The sequence below is a fragment of the Mixophyes fleayi genome, chromosome 7, assembly GCF_038048845.1.
Source record: "Mixophyes fleayi isolate aMixFle1 chromosome 7, aMixFle1.hap1, whole genome shotgun sequence".
NCBI lineage: Eukaryota > Metazoa > Chordata > Amphibia > Anura > Limnodynastidae > Mixophyes > Mixophyes fleayi.
Genome location: NC_134408.1, coordinates 151496303 through 151509152, shown reverse-complemented (window position 1 = coordinate 151509152; position 12850 = coordinate 151496303). Strand labels below are relative to the sequence as shown.

The window sequence follows — 12850 nt, the reverse complement described above, 5'->3', positions numbered from 1 at the left end:
ACAGCGTCCTGTAATCACATGTTACATGTTACTGTATCACTCATGTCCGTTTCAGTTACAAGATTTCCTCTTCTTTGCTTCTGGACATGGTGAAGTACGTTATATATATTTATCAATCTGCCCAAAATCTGGACAATATGGGACTATTTATCAGACACTGAATAAAATAATCTCCTGGTGTCACTTGTAAAGCAAAGATGCAGACTGTGCAGTACACAAGCGGTTGTGATATAAAGCGACTTGCGCACAAGTTAGGCCGCTGTGCGCGGATTTACGAGTCTGGACGTCAAAATCTCCAAAACATGAAAAAAATGTATAAAGCGAACTCAAGGAGTTCCCTGAGGTCCACAGATGTATCTGACCTCATAGAGGACATTTTACTGCCACATTAGAAGTTATTCTCTACGTTTTAAGTAGACAAAATATATAAAGAACATGTAACCATGGAAACACAAACATGGAAATCCAAACGTACATGAGATGCACTTTTCTTGCTTTATAACTGACCTCAGGGGGTAAATGTATCAAGCTGAGAGTTTCTGGCGGGTTTGAAAAGTGGAGATGTTGCGAATAGCTTCATACAGCCACATAGAGCTCTCCATACAGCCACATAGAGCTCTCCATACAGCCACATAGGACTCTACATACAGCCACATAGACCTCTCCATACAGCCACATAGACCTCTCCATACAGCCACATAGACCTCTCCATACAGCCACATAGAGCTCTCCATACAGCCACATAGAGCTCTCCATACAACCACATAGACCTCTCCATACAGCCACATAGACCTCTCCATACAGCCACATAGACCTCTCCATACAGCCACACAGAGCTCTCCATACAGCCACACAGACCTCTCCATACAGCCACACAGACCTCTCCATACAGCCACATAGACCTCTCCATACAGCCACATAGACCTCTCCATACAGCCACATAGAGCTCTCCATACAGCCACATAGAGCTCTCCATACAGCCACATAGACCTCTCCATACAGCCACATAGACCTCTCCATACAGCCACATAGACCTCTCCATACAGCCACATAGAGCTCTCCATACAGCCACATAGAGCTCTCCATACAGCCACATAGAGCTCTCCATACAGCCACATAGAGCTCTCCATACAACCACATAGGACTCTACATACAGCCACATAGATCTCTCCATACAGCCACATAGACCTCTCCATACAGCCACATAGACCTCTCCATACAGCCACATAGACCTCTCCATACAGCCACATAGGACTCTACATACAGCCACATAGATCTCTCCATACAGCCACATAGACCTCTCCATACAGCCACATAGAGCTCTCCATACAGCCACGTGGACCTCTCCATACAGCCACATAGAGCTCTCCATACAGCCACATAGAGCTCTCCATACAGCCACATAGACCTCTCCATACAGCCACATAGAGCTCTCCATACAGCCACATAGAGCTCTCCATACAGCCACATAGACCTCTCCATACAGCCACATAGAGCTCTCCATACAGCCACATAGGACTCTCCATACAGCCACATGGAGCTCTCCATACAGCCACGTGGACCTCTCCATACAGCCACATAGAGCTCTCCATACAGCCACATAGACCTCTCCATACAGCCACATAGAGCTCTCCATACAGCCACATAGAGCTCTCCATACAGCCACATAGAGCTCTCCATACAGCCACATAGGACTCTACATACAGCCACATAGGACTCTCCATACAGCCACATAGGACTCTACATACAGCCACATAGGACTCTCCATACAGCCACATAGATCTCTCCATACAGCCACATAGACCTCTCCATACAGCCACATAGACCTCTCCATACAGCCACATAGAGCTCTCCATACAGCCACATAGACCTCTCCATACAGCCACATAGACCTCTCCATACAGCCACATAGACCTCTCCATACAGCCACATAGACCTCTCCATACAGCCACATAGGACTCTCCATACAGCCACATAGGACTCTCCATACAGCCACATAGAGCTCTCCATACAGCCACATAGGACTCTACATACAGCCACATAGGACTCTACATACAGCCACATAGGACTCTACATACAGCCACATAGGACTCTACATACAGCCACATAGGACTCTACATACAGCCACATAGGACTCTACATACAGCCACATAGGACTCTACATACAGCCACATAGGACTCTACATACAGCCACATAGGACTCTACATACAGCCACATAGGACTCTACATACAGCCACATAGGACTCTACATACAGCCACATAGGACTCTACATACAGCCACATAGGACTCTACATACAGCCACATAGGACTCTACATACAGCCACATAGGACTCTACATACAGCCACATAGGACTCTACATACAGCCACATAGGACTCTACATACAGCCACATAGGACTCTACATACAGCTACATAGAGCTCTCCATACAGCCACATAGAGCTCTCCATACAGCCACATAGGACTCTACATACAGCCACATAGATCTCTCCATACAGCCACCTAGAACTCTCCATACAGCCACCCAGGACTCTCCATACAGCCACATAGACCTCTCCATACAGCCACATAGAGCTCTCCATACAGCCACACAGACCTCTCCATACAGCCACACAAACCTCTCCATACAGCCACATAGACCTCTCCATACAGCCACATAGACCTCTCCATACAGCCACATAGAGCTCTCCATACAGCCACATAGACCTCTCCATACAGCCACATAGACCTCTCCATACAGCCACATAGACCTCTCCATACAGCCACATAGGACTCTCCATACAGCCACATAGAGCTCTCCATACAGCCACATAGAGCTCTCCATACAGCCACATAGAGCTCTCCATACAGCCACATAGAGCTCTCCATACAGCCACATAGAGCTCTCCATACAGCCACATAGAGCTCTCCATACAGCCACATAGACCTCTCCATACAGCCACATAGAGCTCTCCATACAGCCACATAGAGCTCTCCATACAGCCACATAGATCTCTCCATACAGCCACATAGAGCTCTCCATACAGCCACATAGAGCTCTCCATACAGCCACATAGAGCTCTCCATACAGCCACATAGAGCTCTCCATACAGCCACATAGACCTTTCCATACAGCCACATAGACCTCTCCATACAGCCACATAGAGCTCTCCATACAGCCACATAGAGCTCTCCATACAGCCACATAGAGCTCTCCATACAGCCACATAGAGCTCTCCATACAGCCACATAGACCTTTCCATACAGCCACATAGATTTCTCCATACAGCCACATAGGACTCTCCATACAGCCACATAGACCTCTCCATACAGCCACATAGGACTCTCCATACAGCCACATAGACCTCTCCATACAGCCACATAGGACTCTCCATACAGCCACATAGACCTCTCCATACAGCCACATAGGACTCTCCATACAGCCACATAGACCTCTCCATACAGCCACATAGACCTCTCCATACAGCCACATAGACCTCTCCATACAGCCACATAGGACTCTCCATACAGCCACATAGACCTCTCCATACAGCCACATAGGACTCTCCATACAGCCACATAGACCTCTCCATACAGCCACATAGGACTCTCCATACAGCCACATAGACCTCTCCATACAGCCACATAGGACTCTCCATACAGCCACATAGACCTCTCCATACAGCCACATAGACCTCTCCATACAGCCACATAGACCTCTCCATACAGCCACATAGGACTCTCCATACAGCCACATAGATCTCTCCATACAGCCACATAGACCTCTCCATACAGCCACATAGAGCTCTCCATACAGCCACATAGGACTCTCCATACAGCCACGTGGACCTCTCCATACAGCCACATAGAGCTCTCCATACAGCCACATAGGACTCTCCATACAGCCACGTGGACCTCTCCATACAGCCACATAGACCTCTCCATACAGCCACATAGGACTCTCCATACAGCCACATAGACCTCTCCATACAGCCACGTAGACCTCTCCATACAGCCACACAGGACTCTCCATACAGCCACACAGGACTCTCCATACAGCCACATAGGACTCTCCATACAGCCACATAGACCTCTCCATACAGCCACATAGACCTCTCCATACAGCCACATAGACCTCTCCATACAACCACACAGATTTTGCTAGACCTATTTTGCCGGCAGTGGCTGTTTGGAGATTGTAATGTGCCTGAACTAGGAGCCTCCCTGAGCTGTGACATTATCACCCGGCTCAGACGACAAGCTGCGAACAGGGAAATGTCAGATTACTTTCTAGTTAGCAGCATGTAACCATGATGTCACATCACATGTGCACAGGATGCCTGACCCTGGAAGGACCCAGGGGCCCCGGACAGGGTTAATAGCCCACGTACCATTCTCTTCATTTCCTTGGAGACCTGGTTGGTTCCCAGGTGGTTGTAGAAATTCCGCTCCACTCCCCAGTGAGCCGGGTTATGTCCGAGGGAGTTTGTTCTCTGTCTGTTCATCTTTGCAATCATGGCCTTTTCTTCCTTCTGCATGAAAGAGAAACAGATCGATTTTTTGAACAATACCCCTGAGTAAATTGCTGTAAGCAAACGGTACATTGATTTCGTGACAAAGTGGCAGCCAGCGCTCGTCCTGAAATAGGACACAGCACATGATTAGCCAACTCTGTGTTCCCCTCAAGGTCCAAGAGAACCCCCCCATGTGATAATGACAATTAGTATCTGGTTTGTTTTATGTATTTTCTTTGCATCTTCGCTAGAGAGACTTGTGTTTTCTTTGGCACAGGGGAATGCTTCATAGACTAATAATTTAGAAGGCCTTTGGATATTGTACATAGTAATTTAATTAGAATGATGTTTGTGTTTCGTTACATCCAACAAATAAAGTAATGTGAGGTGTTCCAGGAACAGAGGATTAAAGTGCTGTTTGGATTGGAGGAAGGAGAGGAGAATTATTCCCTGGACAAATGACCGATCCAATCTCACCACATGGGAAAGTTTCAATTCTGAGAAATGTGGCCCCAGGTGAAGGGAACTGCAAAAACAAACTGCATGCACAGGTCAGCTGGTTCTCAATGAGGGGATTAGCAGGGGCCCCGACCATTCAGCCCATAGGAGACGCGTTGTCTGTTCACTGTTATATTTGCTAAGAGATCAAAATCCGAACGCAAGAGAAAGGATAAAACACAGATAGGTTTGTGCTGCACTGGGCTGTGTGTGTAAACGTGGGGATACTACGTAGATCTGTATTGTCCTCCATCAGTTATAGCTTCCAGATAAAACATATAGTCTCCCAATCTCTTTGCAGTAACGATTATTATTATTAATAACTTTTATGCCACTATATCCCCATGAATGGACATTACACAATGATCCTCCACGCTGCCACTCTCTCTCTCTCTCTCTGTTTTGGCTCTGAGCCTCTAACAATGATTAAATCCAGACACTACACAGACACCCACAAAAGACATCTCAGTCTAGTTTATCTTATCTCCAGGTCACGTTCCTGATCCGGACTGGCAACTTCCATCATTATATCCAAACGTCCATTATTCTACTCTTTGTTGTAAACCCTCCACCCCAAATTCTGAAAACTCCTCTCACCTTCAGTTGTGACACTTTATTATGTCTAAATGTTAGTATACTGCACCCTAATTACTCAATAATCACCTAATGATAATGATATTTGTGCGCTACATGAAAATCAGTCAGTATTTAAATTATGTGCAAAACAGAAAACTAGTTTGCACCCCTTGTAGTGTAACATGGTTATGTCCAGGAGACTGAAATAAGATACCTCTTCATTTAAGATCCTTAATGAATCAGGCCCATAGACTGCAAGTTCTGCAGGGGAGGGGAATAATCCTGATTGTTTCTAAATCACCATGAGAGTGAGAAGGACGTGTCTAATCCTGATTGTTCCTAAATCACCATGAGAGTGAGAAGGACGTGTCTAATCCTGATTGTTCCTAATTCATCATGAGAGTGAGAAGGACGTGTCTAATCCTGATTGTTCCTAATTCATCATGAGAGTGAGAAGGACGTGTCTAATCCTGATTGTTCCTAATTCATCATGAGAGTGAGAAGGACGTGTCTAATCCTGATTGTTCCTAATTCATCATGAGAGTGAGAAGGATGTGTCTAATCCTGATTGTTCCTAATTCATCATGAGAGTGAGAAGGACGTGTCTAATCCTGATTGTTCCTAATTCATCATGAGAGTGAGAAGGACGTGTCTAATCCTGATTGTTCCTAATTTACCATGAGAGTGAGAAGGACGTGTCTAATCCTGATTGTTCCTAATTTACCATGAGAGTGAGAAGGACGTGTCTAATCCTGATTGCTCCTAATTTACCATGAGAGTGAGAAGGACGTGTCTAATCCTGATTGCTCCTAATTTACCATGAGAGTGAGAAGGACGTGTCTAATCCTGATTGGCATCAATCTAGTGAACTGCAGGTGTAAGAGGACCGACCACAGTTCAAGGATAGGAGAGAATATGGACCAGTGATGGCATCAGGTGACTGAGTGTCAGCTCTTTGGGACAGTAGAGGATAGAATGTGACGTGACCTGAGGCACACAGGATCTGCAATGTGCTGGGAATCAGTGAGGGTGATATTCATGTTGGATGATTACATATCATGACACACCAGCCGATGCTTTGTATAACACCACGTCCTACCCTCTTCTGGCTGCAGCGCACGATCAGGAAGGTTTCTATGTTGTGCTCCTTCAGGTACACGTTTCGCTCCCCTCCAGTCCCCTCCTCCACCTCATAATCTCCATTCAAGTAATTGAGAGTGGCCTTTGTGATGTGTATACGTCTGGGAACACAAAAATCCAGGGTTATATTATTATTATTATACATGTTGTACTATAACCAGGGCAGAACTACAGGTGAACTGTATGATGGGCCTATTCTGGTGACTGAACTGGTTAAATGGTTTTATTCTCTGCCAAATCATTATCATTTCTAATTAATAATTAATTACATCCACCCTCATACAAACGCAAAGTTCTGTCTCTTAAGTAATATATAGTATGCATCTCCTAGAAACAGAACTATAGGTAAAATATTGGGGCCAAAGCACAACAATGATGGGCCCCTCCTATCAGGAGCCAATCTGCGCCTCTATAAGTCTAACACTACACACGTGGCAGGTGGCCGCAACGCCCGCAGCCAACTTTTCCTTTCTGGTGTTTGTACCTAAAAATCTTTGTAACATCTAAATCAGTGACTGCGCAGGTTGTTGTCTTGTATTATGCCGTGTGCTACACAACACTTTGTTTTCATGTATGTTGTGTGATACCATACACTGTGTACACATGTATGTTGTGTGATACCATACACTGCGTACACATGTATGTTGTGTGATACCATACACTGTGTACACATGCATGTTGTGTGATACCATACACTGTGTACACATGCATGTTGTGTGATACCATACACTGTGTACACATGTATGTTGTGTGGTACTATAATACTATTGTCCTCATTTAGACGCATTTTCCATTCTGAGTGTACGTATATTTCTGCGTCAGCTGTACAAGTGAGTATACTGACACCTAACAATAGCGCAGAGATGTTAGTAGTCACATGTCCCTATTCATACACAACGTACCCAAGGAAGAACAATGTCTGGGCAGCGTTATTATTACTATAACATGGAAGTGACAAGCAATAGTGATAGAGGGGCGTGTCCTGATATAATAATGAATAAAGTACCGTGCTGCCGATGGTCACCATGTATCTCCAGACCCTGACAAGTCTCGCCCACATCCAGAGAGCGTTCTACACTTACGTGATCGCGCCCTTTATGCCCACAATTAGCGCTGGCCTCCCCCGTTCTCCACACATCAATCACTTTCCAGCATAATTCACACATTATACTTTATTATCAAAGGGTTACACCCGGAATAGTTTAAATATTAATTCTTGGCGTGGGCGTCACATTTCCTCTAGAATGGGTCACAATTTCCATACAAAAAAGGCTTTAAATTAAAGACAATAATTCTTTAATAAAAATCCTCTATATTTCAGGGCAATTAAAATGCAGATTAAATAAGCTGTGGCTCTGAAATACTGTGATTTTCTGATGATATTCATGGGATGTGACCACATTGTGACCTTTTGTGAGACCTGGAAATGAGGCTGGAAATCGAATGTTGACGTGAATCACATCTCAAACAGCAAAGTGTCAGTAAGAACGTCTGGCAGAGCGAGGGTTAAAGAGGGTCAATCACAAAAGAGGGGGCTGTTTGGAGAGTGTAATTCATGTCCTCTAAGCAGTTACACAGCTACATGCCAATGTGTAACAGAGAATCATTAGGTTTGTTTTGCTTAAATGATACCTCTGGATCTTGCTGATGTATATGCACTCAATAATCAGGCCCCGCCTATTGGTATCACATGACTATAGATCACTCTGCCCTCTGTGTCGGGGATCCTGGCATTTTTCTTGCGTTCTCCACTTACCCAGCTTTGCCTCCTGCTTCCATGTGATTGGCCAGCGTGACATCGTTGGACCACACATCAAACTGCCACTTGCGCAGTCCCAGGACACCACAATGTACACGTCCGCTATGGATTCCCACACGCATGTTAACGTTCACCCCTGTCACTTCCCTCACCAGTCTGCAGGGGGAGACATGACAAATATACAGTATTTATATTCCTTGTCTGTATATTGCACAGATATCATCCAGGGAAAATAGCTGCATCCTATCCTGCTGGTAATAATGCACACATGAAGTCAGTACTGTCCTTGGTTTAGTAAATCAGTAACGGATCAGTAGGCAGCAGGAGCTGTGTGTGGAGGATCTTCTTCAAATTCATACACCCTCTAATTCATACACTCTGCACCCTCTAATTCATACACTCTGCACCCTCTAATTCATACACTCTGCACCCTCTAATTCATACACTCTGCACCCTCTAATTCATACACTCTGCACCCTCTAATTCATACACTCTGCACCCTCTAATTCATACACGCTGCACCCTCTAATTCATACACTCTGCACCCTCTAATTCATACACTCTGCACCCTCTAATTCATACACTCTGCACCCTCTAATTCATACACTCTGCACCCTCTAATTCATACACTCTGCAGTGCCATGGGAGGGCTGGCAAATTTTAGCCTGGGGAGCAAGCACTCTATTAGGAACATTTTTAAGGGGAAAAATGCAGGTGGCCCAGTGACCCAGCCCAAGGTAGCCCACTATTGGACCGGGCCAGGGGGCAGATTTCCCCCTGCCCCACTCCGCTCCCTCTAGTTAATGCACTGATAAAATGTTAATATATCCTATACACGTTTTACTGCATTTGATATCCAGAAGGAATGAGGACCCTACCCCTATATACCCACCTCCCATATTAGGTCACCCAAGATGATCATTAAACTCCAACGTTTTAAATTCCACTTTCATAAGACACAAACAGTTTGTGTTTAGTCAGGTGAGACAATCAGTGGGTTACACGCTCATCGCCACTGAGTCAATGATTGCCCTTATCTTCATACTACATGCCTGGCACACAAGTCCTGTACTCCTGTTTTATTTGTTAATCGTGTAAATATCTTGTGCACCTGGAAGCTGCGTTCCTCGCTCACTAATCAGTCAGATACCGGCTGCACTCAGGGGAATAACCGTCACTACACTATGAAGTGCTCTGTGTCTGTGACCTGTGCAGTCAGCTTTATGCCAACATTAAGCCTGGTCTTGTCTCACTGTTATTAGATCTACAACAAGGGGCGATCTTGTTACCTAGATGTGCACATTCATAATGCACCTTTCTACCCCACGTCTCCTCCTCCAGTTCCCGTGTCTGCAATGTGTGGGGTGGTGTACTCACGAGATCGCCTCTATCATGTCCAGACCCATCTCCACACAGCAGTGAGCATGGTCGGCGCGGGCCTCTGGTAGGCCAGACACACAATAATAGCAGTCACCCAGAATCTTGATCCGCAGACAGTGGTTCTCCTGAGAGGAGGGAAGTTGAGTTTAGAGCCCATCTATATGCACAGGACAGTGTGACACTGCATATTCAGAAGGGTTTATTTACCAAAATATTATTGCTACATATCTGGTCTGTTAAAAAAAACAACTTTTAATCTTTAATCTCAATGGGAATTTAATTTCTACTAATGAATAAGAATCATTACATTCTCACGTGAATGTTCCATAAACCAGAGATGATCATTGAATGTCTATATATATATATATATATATATATATATATATATATATATACATATATATACATACATACATACATACATATACATACATACATACATACATATACATACATACATACATACACATACATACATACATATACATACATACATATACATACATACAAATGGAGCAGTTAACGTGTATAGAGAGATTCTGGGATTCAGTATATAATGCAGACAACAGACACTGTACTCACAGCCGCCAGTTTGTCGAATCGGGCAAACAGCTCATTGAGGGTCATCACCAGTTCCTGCGCCGTGCACTGGGAAGCCAGACTGGTAAACCCTTCAATGTCAGCAAAGAGGATGCTGGGAAATAAGCAGAAGTCAGAAGTCACTATTGTATCATGTCCCATATGTGCTGTACAGAAGATGAGGCTGCGCTATGTATAGGACGTGACGCAGACCAGCGCTTCACCGTTAGATGGGTCAGGAGAAAAATTATGAGAACGCTTTATTGCTACAGACTAATCAGTTGCTGGGTGAGGCCCTGTGAAAATATAATACTGCTCAGATATGTTATATACAACCTAGGGGTAAATGTATTAAAGTACGGATTTTGCAAGTACCGATATTCGGCGACTTTGCAGGAGACATTTAAAACGGCAATGGCTTTAAAGGCAACATTTGCCAATTACACACTTTAATACATTTACCCCCTAGAGTATACTGCTGGAACAGGAACCAAACAGCCCCTCTCCCCGGAATAGAAACCAAACAGCCCCTCTCCCCAGAATAGGAACCAAACAGCCCCTCTCCCCGGAACAGGAACCAAACAGCCCCTCTCTCCCCAGAATAGAAACCAAACAGCCCCTCTCCCCAGAATAGGAACCAAATAGCCCCGTTCCCCGGAATAGAAACCAAACAGCATCTCTCTCCCCGGAATAGGAACCAAACAGCCCCTCTCTCCCCGAAATAAGAAGCAAACAGCCCCTCTCCCTGGAACAGGAACCAAACAGCCCCCCTCCCCCCGGAACAGGAACCAAACAGCATCTCTCTCCCCGAATAGGAACCAAACAGCCCCCCTCCCCCCGGAACAGGAACCAAACAGCCCCTCTCTCCCCTGAACAGGAACCAAACAGCCCCTCTCCCCGGAATAGGAACCAAACATCCCCTCTCTCCCCTGAACAGGAACCAAACGGCATCTCTCTTCCTGGAACAGGAACCAAACAGCCCCTCTCTCCCTGGAACAGGAACCAAACAGCCCCTCTCTCCCCGGAATAAAAACCAAACAGCCCCCCTCTCCCCGGAATAGGAACCAAACAGCCCCTCTCCCCGGAATAGGAACCAAACATCCCCTCTCTCCCCTGAACAGGAACCAAACAGCCCCTCTCTCCCCTGAACAGGAACCAAACAGCCCCTCTCTCCCGGGAACAGGAACCATACAGCCCCTCTCTCCCCGGAATAAAAACCAAACAGCCCCCCTCTCCCCGGAATAGGAAACAAACAGCTCCTCTCTCCCCGGGAATAAGAACCAAACAACTCCTCTCTCTGGAATAAGAACCAAACAGCTCCTCTCTCTCCAGCCTCTTGATTCATTTTACTTTACAACATGTTGAGCGACATTCTATTGCCCCCAGCGTTTGAGGGGTACACTTCCAATTAGAGTACACACCGACCCTGCATCATACACGGACACGCATCTTAGCAGACTTCAGAATACATCTCACTACACAAAGCAAACAAAAATAACTTTTTGGAGTCCAGGAAGAGTTGTGTTTAGAAAGATCCATATTGTAGTTTTCCCTGAAACTAACACGTGTTCTAGACATACAGTATATATTACAGTGACAGTGTTGAGATAACATTGTGTGAGAGTTATTATGCAACGGTCATCAGAACTGACACTTTATTGCCAACAGTAGCTTTAAGCGTGTTGTCACTTTGCAAAATCAGGACTTTTTTCCTGCTCTCCCTGTCTGTTTATATCTACATTGCAGCACTGGGATAGGATTGAGTCTCACTGGGGATTCAGCACCTTAAGAGCCTGCACAATAATTAGATGACTGCTTGGAGAGCAAACGTCCCTTCAGGGATACATGGAAAAGTCATGAAGCGTAGAGAAAAAAGTACTTAATATCATTCTGCTGAACTGGCAGTAAGGGATCGTGCAAACTTTCTATCATTTCAAGGAAAACACCAGAGCACCTAAAATAAATTAATATTAAATTATAAATAATAAATTCTGTGGAGGGCGCCCCCTGTTGTAATATGATATGTTTGCAGCTTTGCTCCCAATGGGTAGAAGTAGCAATAAACAAAACAGAGACTTTTTCCCATGGAGTCACCCATCATCTTTTCTATAATGGTTACCACTAGCGTGTTAGGGTCCCATGATGTGGTGTATGTTCTTTTCCCACACTACTCAAAGCTGAGGCAGCCATTTTGTAGGGAGCATGAATCATTGCACACGTGTCTCATTAATTTACGGTGTGTTTCTCTCCTGAACTGATTGGCCCTTTAGAGTTTAAAACCCCTTCCTGTTCTATGCAATCATTGTCAGTGATAGAAGTTGCTCTGGACTCCTGCACAGCCTGCCTGCTTCAATTCTAACTCTGTACCTTGGCAAACACCATTACTATTCCAACTCAGCTTTTCTCAACAATCTACTGGCTAGTT

General features: G+C 45.1%; 1 protein-coding gene across 10 annotated transcripts in view; it reads right to left on the bottom strand.

Moving 5' to 3' along the window:
• The window catches only part of ADCY5 (adenylate cyclase 5), a 334525-nt gene that overhangs the window by 19557 nt on the left and 302118 nt on the right, over positions 1-12850 (bottom strand). For all 10 annotated transcript variants that reach the window (XR_012678330.1, XM_075181155.1, XM_075181154.1 and 7 more), the window contains 5 exons: positions 10429-10540; positions 9844-9971; positions 8464-8622; positions 6667-6808; positions 4371-4511 (listed from right to left, as the gene is read on the bottom strand). Coding sequence is in view for 9 of the 10 variants with exons in the window: in XM_075181155.1 (XP_075037256.1) it covers positions 4371-4511; positions 6667-6808; positions 8464-8622; positions 9844-9971; positions 10429-10540 (682 nt within the window). In the remaining variant the exon portion in view is untranslated. The remainder of the gene's footprint in view (positions 1-4370; positions 4512-6666; positions 6809-8463; positions 8623-9843; positions 9972-10428; positions 10541-12850) is intronic.